The sequence below is a fragment of the Mercenaria mercenaria genome, unplaced genomic scaffold (assembly GCF_021730395.1).
Source record: "Mercenaria mercenaria strain notata unplaced genomic scaffold, MADL_Memer_1 contig_4962, whole genome shotgun sequence".
In the NCBI taxonomy this organism is placed as follows: domain Eukaryota; kingdom Metazoa; phylum Mollusca; class Bivalvia; order Venerida; family Veneridae; genus Mercenaria; species Mercenaria mercenaria.
In genome coordinates this window covers 18,971-36,455 of record NW_026463234.1, presented here as the reverse complement: position 1 = coordinate 36,455, position 17,485 = coordinate 18,971, and the positions used below count along the sequence as shown (strand labels likewise).

The window sequence follows — 17,485 nt, the reverse complement described above, 5'->3', positions numbered from 1 at the left end:
AAAAAGATAACGAAAACATTATCGGACAAGGCAGTCTGAAAGACAGCTAAATCCCCCGCCACTGCTATGGATAGTGAAAGGGTAAACCTTTTATTTTAGCTGTGACCTTGACCTTGAACTGACATGGCTGACTCATGAATTCTGCACAACGTCTTGATGAGGTGATCATTTGACCAAAGTTTCATGAAAATCCTTCAAGGGGTTTAGGAGATACAGAGCTGAAACCTTTGACCTTCAGTTGTGACCTTGACCTTGAGTTGACATGTCTGACTCATGAGTTCTTGATGAGGTGATCATTTGACCCAAGTTTGATGAAAATCCTTCAAGGGGTTTAGGAGATACAGAGTGGACACAAAATGGAAGGCTCAAACCTTCGACCCTTAGTTGTGACCTTGACCTTGAGCTGGCATGGTTGACTCATAATTTTTGCACATCGTTTTGATGAGGTAATCATTTTACCCAAGTTTTATAAAATTCCTTCAAGGGGTTTAGGAGATATAGAGCGGACACGAAATGGAAGGCTCAAACCTTTGACCTTCAGTTGTGACCTTGACCTTGAGTCGACATGGCTGACTCATAAGTTTTGCACATCGCCTTGATGAGGTGATCGTTTGACCCAAGTTTGATGAAAATCCTTCAAGAAGTTTAGGAGATATAGAGCGGACACAAAATGGAAGGCTCAAACCTTTGACCCTAAGTTGTGACCTTGACCTTGAGCCGGTATGACTGACTCATAGGTTCTGCACATCGTCTTGATGAGGTGATCATCTGACCCAAGTTTGATAAAATTCCTTCAAGGGGTTTAGGAGATATAGAGCGGACACAAAATGGAAGGCTCAAACATTTGACCTTGAGTTGTGACCTTGACCTTGAGCCGACAAGGCTGACTTATGGGTTCTGCACATCGTCTTGATGAGGTGATTATTTGACCCAAGTTTCATGAAAGTCCTTCAAGGAGTTTAGAAGATATAGAGCGGACACAAAATGGAAGGCTCAAAACCTTTGACCCTAAGTTGTGACCTTGACCTTGAGCCGGCATGGCTGACTCATGGGTTCTGCACATCATCTTGATGAGGTAATCATTTGACCCAAGTTTTATAAAATTCCTTCAAGGGGTTTATGAGATAAAGAGCGGACACAAAATGGCAGGCTCAAACGTTTGACCTTGAGTTGTGACCTTGACCTTGAACCGACAAGGCTGACTTATGGGTTCTGCACATCGTCTTGATGAGGTGATCATTTGACCCAAGTTTCATGAAAATCCTTCAAGGGGTTTAGGAGATATGGACCGGACACGATTTTGTTACGGACGGAAGGACGGAAGGACGGACGCAGACCATTCCTATAATCCCTCCGCCACGGCGGGGGATTAAAAAATCGATTAAGTCCTTATTAGTAATTCAGAGTTTACTTCATGGTAAGTCAGTCAACAAGTTCCAAAAGTAGTACAATTATTTTGTCACGAATACCCGATTCCCCCTTCCTCAATAATAACATAAACATATTATCGTTACAAATACCGTGCGCGAATAGAACAGCCATCGTGTTTACTACCTGTCAAGATTTACCTAGAAATAATTTACATTTGATAGTGATAACGCACACACGCCGGGAATCTGTCCTTGCGGATTTGGCCGTTTTCATTGCTATGCCTTGCTCAATCCACTTCCGTTGTTTTAAAAATGGCGTGAGTTGTACCTCGTCTTTGTTTCAGTATGACCGGCAAATTCCGACATTTATATCGAAAGCTGTATGTTATTTGGTAAGTATGAATGTATGAGAAATGATTACCAAATCACAGCAGGTAGTCGTTGGTAGGCATTAGAGATATTGCCATATTTATGGCCGATAGAGAGTTAACAGGCTTTTCCTTTGATTTTATCCGGTGACCTAGTTTTTGACCCCAATTGACTAAGCTTTAAACGTCACCTATAGATTATCAAGATCAATATTCTGACAAAGTTTCATTACGATATGGTCATAAATGTGGCCTCTAGAATGTTAACTTACTTTTTCTTTGATTTGACTTGGTGACCAAGTTTTTGAACCATCTGACCCAGATTTGAACTCGACCTAAATTTCATCAAAAACACATTTTGAAAAAAGTTTCATTAATAAATGGTCACAAATGTGGCCTCTAGAGTGTTAACTAGGTTTTCCTTTGATTTGACCTGGTGACCTAGTTTTTGAACCCAGATGACCCAATGTCGAACTGGACCAAGATTTTATTGAGGGTAATATTCGGACCAAGTTACATTTTGATTGGACCAAATTGCGATCTCCAGACTGTTAACAACCTTTTCCTTTGACTTGACCTGGTGACCAAGTTTTTGAGCTCAGATGACCCAATATCGAACTCGTCCAAGATGCTATTGAGGGTAACATTCTGACCAAGTTTCATTAAGACTGGACCAAAAGTGTGACCTCTCAGTGTTAACCGTCAAATTGTTGACGACAGACGACAACGACGGACACAGGGTGATCACAAAAGCTCACCTTGAGCACTTCTTGCTCAGGGGAGGTAATAAACCCTCATTTTCCCTCTAATGGCACTTCTGCTTGTAAAATGGGGACTTATTTCATTCGCAGAATGTATTTTCAGTAAAATAAGACAAGTTTCATGTTAAAGTTCATGTGTTTATGGGAAATACAAAGACAAAACTAAAATAGAGCTGTTTACTGTGCAACGCTGTCAAGAAAGCCATCCACAAACGATAAGTGGATTCAATCTATCTGGCACCGTTTCACTCCAAATCACCCCATTTACTGTTCATATTTTCACACCTTATTAATTGCAGTTGCGATTATATATTGATTTCAATAGTGTGAAATTCTAGAAAATATAGTCTTGTATGCGACACATCGTCGCATTACGGTCTCCTGATGGATAACATTTGTGCCAAGTTTTTTCAAAATCACTTAATGCTTAAAGAAGTTATGGCACTGACACGAAAAACAGACCATATTTTTACCTTTAAGTGTCACTTTAAAAAGAAAAAAGGAAAATAATAAGATGGACATTAACTACATATGGCCGATGTTTGTATGTAAACTTTGAGAGAGGTAGGTGCAATAACATAGAAGTAAATGCACGATCAAATATATGAGGACACATATACAAACAGATCGAACAGACAGACCGCATGGTGACTGTTTTATACCACCCTCCTTCAAACATTGTTTGCGAGTTCTAAATATGAAGAAATACTACAGGAGCATAGGAAACGCCGATATTTTATAACGAAATCACTCACAAACAGGCATACAGTCTTTTTACCAAACTCGCAAGCACTTGTACAGTAATTAAGCAAGCGTGCATACAGTCAGGAAATAACACCGAATCTTCTTTCATTTACGGTTATAAACAAATTGGAGAATTTATCAATGATTTTATTTTATTTTACCGAACTAGTATTGTTTCTTTATTCATGAAACAGTGGAATTTACATGTAGGTCATTCTTCTAGCAAGAAAATAAGAACTTTTGACGCCGACAATGTACAATGTCTGGACAAAATCAGTGATCAATCGAGTTTATTGCTATAATTCAACCTGTCATCAGACTAACACATTATATACAGAAACAAATCATGTTTAGCTTCCAATAAAATGTAAATATACATACCTTCAAAGCAAATCAGCCACTTTAAAATGCTGTTTTTCAACTTTTAGCTGTAAGTTTATTGTTTGAATCACTCGCAAGAGGAAGAGGGGGAATACAGACGTTTATAGGGTGTGAATAAGGTAATAATTATATTGTACGGTCACGTGTTGCAAATTAACGTAGATATAGAATAATGAGATTGTAATAAGTCCTTGATTCTACTATTCAACAATTAGAACTGTAGCTCAATTTTCAGTTTAAACAATTAAAAACAAACCAGCATCTTTACATAAACATTTAAAAACTAAAACAAAAAAAAAATGATAACAGTTTTAAATGGAATGTGTATATTTTATCCGAAAAACGATAAGATGAGTACAATAAGCCTCTGCTATTTTGTCAGGTGTGATGTTCATCGTTGAAAAAATTCTTTTATTTGAAGTTGATACTAATTTTTTAATTCTCGGGTTTAGATGTTTTAGTTGTGTTGTAAAATGTAAAACGCAATAAGTAATAGTTATTGTTCGAATGATAACTTACTTACCTACATGTTTCTTTGTTTTAAATAGTCCAGATTGGTTTCGGATTTGTAAAACGTTTGTAACACGTATGTATGATTAAAAACAAATAATTACAATAAGGAACAAGAACAATGTGTGCCAGAACTTATCAGATACTACTAATATATCAAAATGCTCAACTTTCTAGGCACCTGTAAATATATTTGTCAGGAATCAGGACATGACATTTGTATTGAATGAAAAATCCATGCACATTTGGGAAACATTGAGAAGATTATAGTCTCTTTCTGAGGGCTGCAATGTGTGTCTAGTCAACTGATCAGAATTTGATGCGAATGGTATTCTAGGTTTCTTTTACATATTTGAAGAACTTATTTAGGTCTTTAAATAGTCTTAGCAGGCTTGGCATTTCTCCGAGTATATATTTCAATCGATATGAATGATATACACCGATCGTTGTAACAGTGATAACATAGGAACAATAGAAAACACTGAAGTTTTGGTAACTTTTTAATAAGAATGTGCAAAAACTCATACCAGCATGATAAAATAAATGTATAAAAGTTCAGCTATTTTACACAGGGAAAACAGATAAAATTCTACGCACGCGTGTTACTACTTTTTGATATATAGGTAACCTAATAATATAATCTATATAACATGTAAATGTTACCAATTTTCTAGAGAGCTGATACTGAAACTTGTGTGTTCTTTCTAGTGTTCTTGTATTTCCCTGATCCGGGCAAAATAATCCAAACAGAGGTGATATACCCTGATCAGGCGCGACAAGACGACACAACGAAATGTCCTAAAAAACTGCGCGCACACCATTGAGAAGATATGAAAACCTTCTATCTTTAAGAGGTTTGCAGTTCGTGTGACATGATAACGATTTGAATTAACATTATTTAGTTTAAAATCGCTCTCGTCTTCCACATCTGATTCACAAGAAGATGTTGTCATTTACTTGTGGATGTTAAGTCAGTATAATTTTGAAAACTGACAAATGGCATAAACCGACAAAACTTTGTGCAGTGCAAAATATACAATAAAATTTGAAGGAATAAAAATGTTAACCGTGAATTCGATAGGGATTAACGATATTCAGCAAAATTAAAACATTTTTCAGTAAACGAGAAATGTGCTTTGACCAGTTTTCCATCCATTTACACTACTTAAAATGCCTTTAAAATATGTTTAAACTGTTAATCGTATTTCAAACACGTCCGGAAATGTTGTAAAATATATCACGAACAATAAAATGTCCAGTTTCATGAAGCATTCTCCATCTAGACAGAAGAGTATGCACAGTTTCATTTTCCGTCAAATCTCGAGACCTATGCAAAACTGAGTGTTAGAATTTTACAGTGATAATGTTATTTACGGAGTCAATCAGACGTGCACTGTAAAACTGTTAATCTTATTTCAGTCACGTCCGGAAATGTTATAAAATATATCACGAAGAATAAATTGTCCAGTTTCATGAAGCATTCTCCATTAGACAGAAGAGTATGCACCGTTTCATTTTCCGTCATATCTCGAGACCTATGCAAAATTGAGTGTTAAAATTTTACAGTGATAATGTTATTTACGGAGTCGATCAGGCGTGCACTGTAAATGACATGCATGGACTTCTCATGCTTCTACTGCCTTTTATGGTCGCTTACGCACAACCTGTAAGTTTAAATTTTAATCTCTGCAAATGCGTATGTGTGTCGACTCTTTGGCTCTTTCGTGAGTTCGAATTCTAACGGAGATCAATGATTTTTCTTTTTCACTTTTCTTTTCATTATATATTTTGGTAGCATACATTTTAAAGTGATAATAATGTTAAATAATATGTATTTGAATCGAATTACTTGTATCATTTTGCTATTTTAGCATATAGCATAGGTTTTTCAAATATCTTCTTGATTTCGAATTATTCAACATGGTGTGTTCTTGTACGAGAGTGCACGGACTTCACGAGGACAACATTGTTTTATCGTTTGCATATTAAACACTATGCCACATTGAGAAAATAGCCATACCCAGTTTGGCAAGGAAAATGGCACTTTCAAAATCAGCAAAGACAAAGGCTCTTACTTCTAATTCAAAAGCTATTGTGAATGACGTATTGAAATTGTATGAATGAAATTAAAAATGAAATTGAATTCTTGCATAAAAACTACTTTTTTCACTGGATCCGCCCATGTATAAACGGGAGAAAAATCGTGTGCAAACAAGGCAATTCACGTGCTGTTAATACATGATTTTTATTTTTGAAATGCTTTGCCAGGGCCGTATGTATGTATTTCTGCGCAGACTGATATTTGGCATCGGCATCTTGTTTCTTCCATAATAACCTCGTCTTGTAGCATTATAGATACAATGTAATCCATACTCACATAGTATGTTTAGCTGTATCAGTTTCTAACCCCAAACGTACTGCCACCATCAATGTACGCACTAGCTTCTCTTAGAGTTTACTCCCTTTACAAAGCGTCTGTTCAGTTATTGTAAATAACTGTGAATAAATAAGTATCGCGTGTAACTTGCGCTATTGCCCATTTTTAGGTATTATATTAATGATTTTTGTTAGTATCAGTCGTTTTGTTTTTACCTGATTGTTCGCAGAATTCATATAATAAACCTCGAAAGCTAGTCACTAGCTTCGTACTCATCCGTACTCTGTTTGTTCGTACTCAAAATAATTCGAATGTAAAGTTGTTATTCTTAAAATAATTGTGTTCCTGTTTATCAAATTTTTTAGTTATATGCAAAATTATGTGTAATGTAACGTTTGTAATAACTAAAAATAAAAATAAGATGCTCAAAAACCTTCAAATCACGCTTTTAGTAGTGTTGTTGTTATGTGTGCCCCGGTTATGGATATTTAAAACATGTTTACCGTTTCCAAGAACAACAAGAATGGTAAATAAAAAATGTACCGGAATCGTCAAGTCATCACATATGAAAGCAATGCATTTAGTCGTCGTGTAATGTTTTTTTATGCAAGAATAGCGACAATACACGTTTGTTTTGTGTATTAACGCCTGCAGAAGCCCTTGGGATATGTTTGTGACCTCGACCTCCGGTCTCGGTCACAAACAATCCCGCGGGCTTCTGCAGACGTTAATACACAAAAAAACGTGTATTATCCCTACAATGATGAAAGCAAGATTCCTGATTTCTACCAACAGAGCTACCGGTGCAATTTCGATCTGTATACAGTTTGAAATATATTTATAGTTTTAAAAAGTCAAATATCTTTCAAACCCTTATTTAATAAATGGAACAGTCTGGAAAATCCAAATCTAAAAATAAAAGCGACAGGTCACATCTAAATGCTAGTAACTCAAACTCGCCATAAATTGCTGTATCTCGGAGAAAAATGATAGAATTTGTGATTTTACAAGTTATTCTATTACTCTGAGACCCTGGAGGCCCAGGACAAACCTAAGTTATAGTTATTTTCCATTATGATCTATTATACCTTAGTACACCTCTCTCAAATGATAATAGCTTTACTTTGAATCTACCGATTTTTATCATTCATATAGCATTTTGCTCTATAATGTGATGAAAATCGTATTCAAAATGACCATCGATTACGGAACTACACTCAGAGTATCATTATTTATTGAACGCCCCTTGCATTTTCTAAATGTAATAAAAATAAATTTTCATAAACGGTTATACGTCACATTGATATAAATGCAAACGTCAACACCTGTGGACACCTTGTTTCTACTTATTATAATTACCTTTCACTTGTGCTTCAACTGATCTTGCAGTAATGCCATCATCGCATTTGTAAATATTGTAGTTTGTGCAATTGGTAACCGGATCCACAGTTAAATTGAAAACTCCGCTTGCCACGTCCAAAGAAAAATTGTGGTTTTCTGGAAAGGGCGGGTATATGACACAATTCTGCAAAACGCACACTGCGTATGTTTTCCCATTTATTTGCCAAGTCACGGAGTCATCAATATATGGTTTAATTTCACATAACAAAGTGGCTTCGGCATTGCACACAAAGTCTGTGGGTATATCAAGATCATTTATTGTTGTATCACCTAGAGGACTGATTACAGTAAGAGAAAGTACCGCACCTGGAATGAAAGCAGTGTTAATACAAAAAATGTATCTTTGCTTGAGGTTCACTTTAGAAAATTAATACTATCACCGCACCGAAAAGAAGCCCATTCTTTCAGCCAACGCTGATATAGTAAATGCATTTATAGCAGTTCTGCATGTTTGTTAGATCGTTAGTAATATCTACACGTCATGTATATGTACAACTTAGAATAAAACCAAGGTTCAGAAAACGCGAAAGTTAAAAAGACAACAAATAAATGGCAACGGTTTTGTTAACTGATACAGCATTAACCAATGGTCTGCCTGGTTCGTCTCGGGATAACTGCAAACCTCTGCTGGATGGAAATGCTTTCCAGCTGATGATTATTTACATCGTATTTGCACACAAAATAATTCCAATTAGCTTCGAAGAACAACTTTCATTGGAAATTGTAGAACTTAATTTATATAATTTATATATGACACCGACTGGAGAAAGCATCAAATAAGCGCCATGCTGCTGTTTATTTTCTTGTGAACTAAATGCATTAGTATACAAAGCATACCAATAATGATTATAGATGTTTTTACACAAGTTATTGCTTGCTATGCTAATCCGCGGATGTTTTGATTTTAACGCGCATGCGCTCTTTACGTGTGGCAAAAGAACTCTCAACGATAAGAAAATCTACATAAAATTATCATTATATTACGAATTGTTTTGCCATGATAAAGATAATTTCAGTCAAGTAATTTATTATACAGTATACTTTGATTAAAGACATGTATGTTAATTAATCATATCTTACCTGAAAAGCCTGCTTTATTCTTAGTTTCGTCAGAAAAGAACAAGCATTTCCAGACTTCCACACATCATACAAATATAAAACTTGTTCCTTACATTTAAAAATTTCATATTTTTCATTATATCTATTTTTCCCACAACTTCAAATAGTTTATATATTTTTCTCCGCCTTAAATGATATCTACATACTTTGGGGTCGCGGCTCCATGCCACTGAAGTTGCTGTTTTAAGTGATATACCGGAAATCATTGCGTAACTATTATGCAATTGGCATGATAATACATAGGTCACCTGGGTAATCAAGACCGTAAGTTAATTTCGAGAGTGTCCCCTATTTAGAGCGGACCATAAAGGTTACTGAAGCAAATAAGATGGCTTTGATGTGATACATTAATGCCTTCGGTCATCAATGCCATTAAAAGAACGCACTCAGATTAATATATCACGTGGCGGAGCTGTTTTGTGAATAAAAAAAACCCATTTCACGTGTATATCTAGTATTTCAAAATCTATAAGAATATGCTTTGGAACTTTAGTGGACATTTCCTTTAAAAACGATGAAAGTGTAGTTACAAAAAATATATATTCGTAAAATATTAATCAAATCAAGGACTATACCTACACACTGAAGGAAAATACCTAATATAAATCTCTATTTTTTTTTTATTTCTTATGTTTACATGCTGGATCATTTTCATATCGAAAATGTATCGCGCAAAAAGTCATTATCCGTGAATTAGTAGAATTATTATGATAAACTTGAATTTCGTAAAGAATAGAACAGATAAAGAATGTAAGTATAGAACACCCCTCCCCGCTACCCGCCCCCTATCTATTAAATCTGACCGCTGCTTTCAGCATTCGAACCACTTTGATAATGCCAAATAAAAACTTTCAAATTCGAAGAAACAATTAAAATAAAAATAACAATTTTAAGATGATCATTTTTTTTTTTGAATACTGAATGAATTGATCCCCGTTTGAGTATAATTGGATATAAAACAAAAGGCTTAACTTTATTAATTAAACATTTCATTTTCAACTTCCAAAAGTAGTATAGGGATCGGTTTGGCCCTACGACTGCGCATGCGTGAGAATGATGTCATGCGCGGCGGCCATATTGAATTCTATTTTTAGAGTGACATCAACTTTCTATTTAAAGAATGACTTTACAATGTTATAAAAAAAACCGATCATTATAAATCTATCTTAAGACTGTTATACTGAAAAGGACTAAATGTTCTATGAATAGAAAATGTCTTCCAGAAGTATACGGAGCTGACTCACATACCTATCTAGGGCATGGTCGCGCACATTGAGGGTCAGGTGCTCAGCCCTAGACGGAGAGATAATATGAAAACAAAATATTACAAGAAAATCAAATATGAATTATATCTAACCGTATAAATTAATTTCAGACCTAAATGATCAAATACATACTTTTAATCAAAACAGATTATATTAAAAAGCAAAGAACATTACTAATCTTTTAGAATGAACTTTTGACATCGGTGCAACTATTATTAGGTACTACATACTCATAGCAAACAAGTCTTTGATGGTTGAGCTTTGGTATTCATACGTAAATTTGTACCGGATGAAAAAGTCATTAAATTCTCCATTTGGCACTCAGGCGTGAAAGGGCGCTTTCTGCCTCTGTGAGTCCATGCGGAAAACTCATTATATTTTTCGGAATAGCGCTGAAGCGTGATAGGGCACTTCTGCCTCTTTGAATACACGTGGAAAACTCATTAAGTTTCCTGACTTGGAATTCACGCGTGACAAAATACTCGATGCATATCGGAGCAAGTATAGGGAAAACACATTTAATTTCCCGACTTGGACCTCGGGTGTTAGTGCCTCTTTCATACCATCAATCATATGATGTTAAAGAAGATTTTGATAGTTTTCTAAAATATTTGCCAACATTTTCAATGACCATCTAGAGTTTTAGAACCGGTAAGATACTTTTTGAGAAGGCTGCTTATATATCATCAAAAATAAGATGTTTTATGGTCCATTTTTACATTTTTGATATCTGACATTTTTGAAAAGCCTATAGGGTACACTTTAGCATAACCTAGGTGCCAACCGGAAATGAAGTCATTAAATTTCAAAAGTCATCGTACAGGCTCAGGACCTGTACCGTTAGAAAGATCTTTTCAAGTAGGTTCCGAAAATATATGCTATTATGGATCTATCTCTATCCGTTTTCCAGATATTGAGTTTAAAACCGGAATCATTCATCCGGAAACACCCGGCTTCGTGCCTTTATTATTAAAGATAACCTAGGCATGTTGGGTATCTAACTAAAGGGCTGGACGAGTACTATAAGTTGGTATACTCAAACCGGAAGTGAAATCAATCATGCGTAAATTCACATTTTTTAAGCGTTCCTAGACTCGAACCTGGTCAAGTGAGGTATATTTGGAAAGGTCTCCCCAAGAAGATTCGGAACATTTATACTTTGATAATTGTATTTTCAAATGGAACCGAATAATGAGCCAAAATCACTCAAGCGTTAAAACCCGGCTAACTCCTTCATAATTGAACTACAACTAGGCATGTAGGGTATCTAACCAAAGGTCTTGATAAGTACTATAAGGCAACAAACTTAAACCGGAAGTCAAATCACTCATGCGAGAAATACATCAAGGTAAGCTTACTCGATCCTTACACTTTGATATCCTAAATGGCAGTGAATGAATTTACAGGGAGAAGTATAATAAATAGAGCCAAAGCAACGTTCTGATTAGTCAGTATAGCTTATAGCAATGCTCTGATTGGCTAGTGATATGACGCATGCTGATTGGTCACTCAAGGATCACACGCATAAGTCATTTATAAGTCGTATAAGTTAAGTCAAAAGTCAGTTTAACTATGACTGAAGGTGTTATGAGCTACTGTATATACCAACAACACCTCCTCCTTCTACTCCATTCTTTTACTCCTCCACCTCCTCCTCCTCAACTCCTCCTCCTCCACTACCTCCTCCTCCTCCACTCCACCCCCTCCACTCCTCCTCCTCCTCCTCCTCATCCTCCACTCTTCCTCCTCCTCCTCCCCCACTACCTCCTCCTGCATCTCCTCCTCCACTCCTCTTCCTCCTCCTCCACCACCTCCACTCCTCCTCCTCCACCACTTCTCCTCCTCTTCCTTCTCCTCTGCCCGAAGAAAGCTTAAGAATGGCTAACAGAACAGAATAAAGCAGTGTTTTTTGATAAAAGATATAACTTACATCGGTTTCACAAATGCATCAGTGTCCTGTTTGCCATCAGTCAATCTCTAGGATTGACAACATGCATTGAGTGAGGATTGACATCAACGTTATGTCCACGGAAATGACGAAGCCACTGGCAGTTTTTCACCGCCATTACAAACATGGGACATGTCAAGAGAAACAACGTTTTAACATCCATTTTCATGGTCGTTTCAAGACCAAGTGGTAGTGGGAAAACTGAATGGACAAGAAAACTGTTAACATCAAATCTTGAAAGACCTCAGCCTCAGCGTATCATATGGTGTTTTGGACAATGACAACCATTGTATGATAAGATTCAGCGTGAAATCCCTGGGGTCGAATTTGTACACGGTATTCCAGACTACTTGATGATTCTCAATATATAAATGTTAATCAAAGGAACCTGCTGGTCTTTGACGACTTGATGACTGAAGCTAAATGCGATCAAAGAATTGCTGATCTCATTACCAAGGGCCGTCACCGCAAGAACATATCTGTCATATATCTCATCCAAAATTTGTTCTCTCAAGGTAAAGCTTGTAGGGATATCGCTTTGTATACGCAGTATCTGGTGCTATTTAATAATCCTATTGACAGACAACAAGCAGCTATATTTGCAAGAAGAATTTACCCTTCGTCTAGGAACATCTTTATGAAACGGTTTGAATGAGCGACATCAAGACCGCGTGGTTATTTGGTAATAGACTTAAAATCGATCACCCCAGAACAACACCGTTTACGTGATAACATTTTCGAGGCGAACAATCCAAAAAAGAGAAAACGAACAGATGATGAATATAAACCAGAAGACTATTTCAATGGAGAGGGATGCTTATCTGACAAAAATGATGACAAAGATGAAGATGAGGAGGAGGATTATGATGACCATGATGATGATGATGATAGTGATGATGAAACAGAAAATAGGAATAATGACACAAGCTTTGTAAAGAAACGATCTTTGATCGAGGTATCTCCCGGTAAACGTAGAAAAGTTGAGATTATAGAAGAGCGATCAGTGAGATTTGGGATAAGCGTTTTCAGGATCCTCTCAGACAATCTATTAACAATTACAAAGTACCTTACCGGTTCTAAAACTCTATATGGTCATTGAAAATGTTGGCAAATATTTTAGAAAACTATCAAAATCTTCTTTAACATCATATTATTAATGGTATGAAAGTGGCAATAACACTCGAGTTCCAAGTCGGGAAATTTAATGTGTTTTCCCCATACTTGCTCCGATAGGCATCGAGTACTTTGTCACGCGTGAATTCCATGTCAGGAAATGAATTTTCCACGCGTATTCGGAGAGGCAGAATGTGCCCTATCACGCTTCAGCGCTATTCCGAAAAAGATAATGAGTTTTCCACATGGACTCAGAGAGGCAGAAAGTGCACTTTCACGCCTGAGTGCCAAATGGAGAATTTAATGACTTTTTCATCCGGTACAAATTTACGTATAAATACCAAAGCTCAACTATCAAAGACTTGTTTGATTAATGACCGTCGCTATGAGTATAAAGTACCTAATAATAGTTGCACCGATGTCAAAAGTTCATTCTAAAATTAGACTATGAGTTCATTTGAATGACCTCTTGTTAAAACAGATACATGGTCATTTACTTAGTGGACGCCGAGGGGTACACATCGTGGACAAAAAAGTAATCTTGCTTTTTTAAGCATGTATTTATCTTAAACAATGTTTAATGTTTTAGTTTTAATGTGATAAATATTTCGAATTAGATTAGTAATGTTCTTTGCTTTTTAATATAATCTGTTTTGATTAAAAGTATGTATTTGTTCATTTAGGTCTGAAATGAATTTATATGGTTAAATATAATTCATATTCTATTTGATTTTCTTGTAATATTTTGTTTTCATATTGTCTCTCCGCCTAGGGCTGAGCACCTGACCCTCAATGTGCGTGACCATGCCTTAGATAGGTATGCGAGTCAGCTCCGTATACTTCTGGGAGACATTTTCTATTCATAGAACATTTAGTCCTTTTCAGTATGACAGTCTTAAAATAGATTTATAATGATCGTTTCTTTTTATAACATTGTGAAGTCATTCTTAAAATAGAAAGAAGATGTTATCCTAAAATAGAATTCAAAATGGCCGCCGCGCATGACGTCATTCTCACGCATGCGCAGTCATGGGGCCAAACCGACCCCTATACTACTTTCCACTGTTAATTATATTTCAAGTATCATGTAAGCTAATTGCAACGTGGTACGTTATGGGAGATCACGTTAGGAAATAAAACAAAATCTTTGTTATTACTTTATAAATTCATCGAAAATATCATTTTTTCATTTTTCTTAACCTAAATTTGTCGAGATCAAAATTGCCAAATGAATAGTTCATTAATCCAAAATCATCAATGATAATGCAAATCAGTTAAAGCTGTGGGTTTGCAAAGACCTACATATATTTTCCTTTGTATTTCGGTGGATATTTACTATGAAACAAACTCATTATTGATCGAATAGATCAAAATACAATATACCTCTAACGTAATTTATATTGTGCATTCATGTCTCTTGCCCTACGTAGAGTGCGCATGCGCGAAAATTGTTTCCCGTTGCTAAGCAAATAGCTCTGTGTAAAAAGGTCTATATGCCAGCCGGACAGATGCTTGATGTCATGCAACGTATTCTATCTTTTATCATTCAATTTCATTTACAAGCTGTGAAAGTATTCTACACACAACACCATAGGGACACAAGTTGAAAAAAGTCATAGGCATCTATGCAGAACATCTATTATTCAGAACTTGCGTGCTGCATTTTCCATAGCTTAGATATTTGACAGAATAATACCCTTAAATACAGCGCCTTTTCTCTTCTCTTCAGCGTTTTACATCATGACTGTCAAAACTGACTGATTCTATTTTTTATTCAAACCCCTATGTGCTTTTACCTTACTTGTACATATGTAGCCTTCAAACTGCCTAAGAATGGAAGAGTTTTGCTCATATGAATTCAAGTGTTGAGCACTACAAAGAACGTATAAAATCATATAAAGTCAACAATTCGATAAGACACAACTTAATGATGTTACGTAAAGATAAACATAAGTTCAACTAAATCGTTTTAATCTGATAAATTCCTTCTTTGAATCTTTGATTGGTACCTCCTAATATTCAGGATCCGTGAAAAGTGCTTCAAGATCTCTATTTCTTACGTGTATACGAACTTCAAATTGTCTCTTACCTGTGTTCAGATCCATGCATGAAAGAAGGAACGTAGCTTGAAACATCAAGAATGTCTTCATGTTTAATTATCTACAAAAATATACAATATTTTTATTTGCATTTTATTAGTATTTCTCAAAAGCCTTACAGATACCTGCAAAAACATTTTTGCCGAGAAACAATTATGCATTGCGAGACAATATATCATAATATATAAAATTAGAAAAGGAATGAAAACAAATGGATGCTTAAATTCGATAATATGCACTTTGCATATAATTTCCAAATTGTTACTATCTGGACTATAATATAAATTATCTATCAATATCTATATTTAATAATATACCAATTTATAAACGTATGTTACATTGTACATTTTTCAATGACAAAATGTTCTTATCCAAAAAGTATGTGAAAAAACAACACATGAAATAATATGATAGGAACACAAAAGTAGGGTAGCAATTATGGGTATTATACCTGAAACGTTATGTTACCGTACTCATAGACTTGCATAGCAAAAAGGGCATAGACACAAAGGTTATCAAACTACAGAACACTAGTCACAGACCGTTTATGTGTACCTACTAACGCACACTAGTATAGCATATTTGAGGAAAGCATAACAAATGGCCGCTACATCAAAAAGTGTCATTTTGGATTTGTAATGTGGCAATATACTAGCCATATAATTACATATTTACAGTTAAAACAAAAATGGCAAAATGCCGTTTCATTAAAAAAAGATTACTCAGAAATACGATATTTGCATTATATAATTAAACCGACTCAGTAAGAAAGAAAATAAAAGAATGATTTTGATTTCTTGGTTTTATGCATGAACATTACTGTGTACATTTGTACTATTACAGAAATCAAATGTTAGTGTAATAAAGTGTGAGACATTGATGTTACATTTGGATGTTATTAGACAAATGTGATGTCACGCAATAAGTTATAAAACAAGAAAGTTAAGCTTTATATCTCGAATCAAATTTAAGATAAATTTGATCACCACAGTAAATATGAACTACTATCATACCTCAGAGTGATTCGTAATGACTTTCCTATAAATATCTCGAGTAGCCGGACGCTACATCAGGTTGCATGATGCTTTACCTTTATCTTTGTTGTTAACAATGTTGCACAAGTCTGAAGTTCAAACGATTGCCTGTTGATATCTAACATTATTCAAATGCAAATGCTCGGGGAAGTCATATACGTGTACAGCTTCATACTAAAATTTAAAAAAACTAAGCGATGACAAAGCCAGAAAAACATAATAACCACCAGATTGGTGTAAAATAAACGAACATTTAAAGTCGTGGCATCAATGTTACTCTTACACCATGTTACATCAATTGAATATTTTGAGATGCCTCCTTACACAGGTAAACGTTCTAAATCCGGTATACAACTCGCCATCGGGATAGACTAAAATGCCTTATACTAATATGGTAGCAGATGCCGGTTTTTTCTAATACTTCGGACTTCCGAGTGATGTAGCCAAGTCAGACGGCTTCTGATATCTTACGAGATGCAGACCTGAAAATAAAAAGATACCTGTTTACATCTTACTTGCAGAAGAAATAAAGTATATAGTAAACTTCATACAAAGCATAAATTTTTAAATCCACAAGCCACCTGAAAGATAATTTCAGCTCGCGAAAATACATGACATTTCAGCCCAAATTAGCCATTTTCCAGGTGGCCTGAAAATGTTAGGGGAAATGATAGAGCCAAATGGCCACATGCATTCAGTACTCGGTTTCAAGTATTACTTGCAGAGCTGGACAAAAATACCTGTCAACCGATTACTTTTTTCACTATTTTCAAATGTGTGAGGCCTATATGTTATTTGACAGTTCACGAGAAGCTGAATGCTGATAGTGGTATATACCCATTTTAAGCAGTTATACGAAAATAATGCCATCAAGCTTACATTCGCATCTGCCAGAATTTCTGCAACATACCATTCTTAAACTTGTTAATAAAAAACTCACATCAACAAATATTTCAAACATCAAAACAGCCTTCACTTCAAGGTTTTATCTCTAA

At 35.5% G+C, this 17,485-nt stretch overlaps 1 protein-coding gene across 1 annotated transcript in view; it reads right to left on the bottom strand.

Moving 5' to 3' along the window:
- The window catches only part of LOC128554351 (uncharacterized), a 41,734-nt gene extending 24,792 nt beyond the window's left edge, over window positions 1-16,942 (bottom strand). Inside the window, exons 1-4 of the mRNA XM_053535633.1 lie at window positions 16,815-16,942; window positions 16,470-16,579; window positions 15,447-15,517; window positions 7,871-8,218 (exon numbers count right to left, since the gene is read on the bottom strand). Of these exons, the coding sequence (XP_053391608.1) occupies window positions 7,871-8,218; window positions 15,447-15,507 (409 nt within the window). The 5' untranslated portion in view covers window positions 15,508-15,517; window positions 16,470-16,579; window positions 16,815-16,942. The remainder of the gene's footprint in view (window positions 1-7,870; window positions 8,219-15,446; window positions 15,518-16,469; window positions 16,580-16,814) is intronic.
- Between the last annotated feature and the right edge of the window lie 543 nt (window positions 16,943-17,485).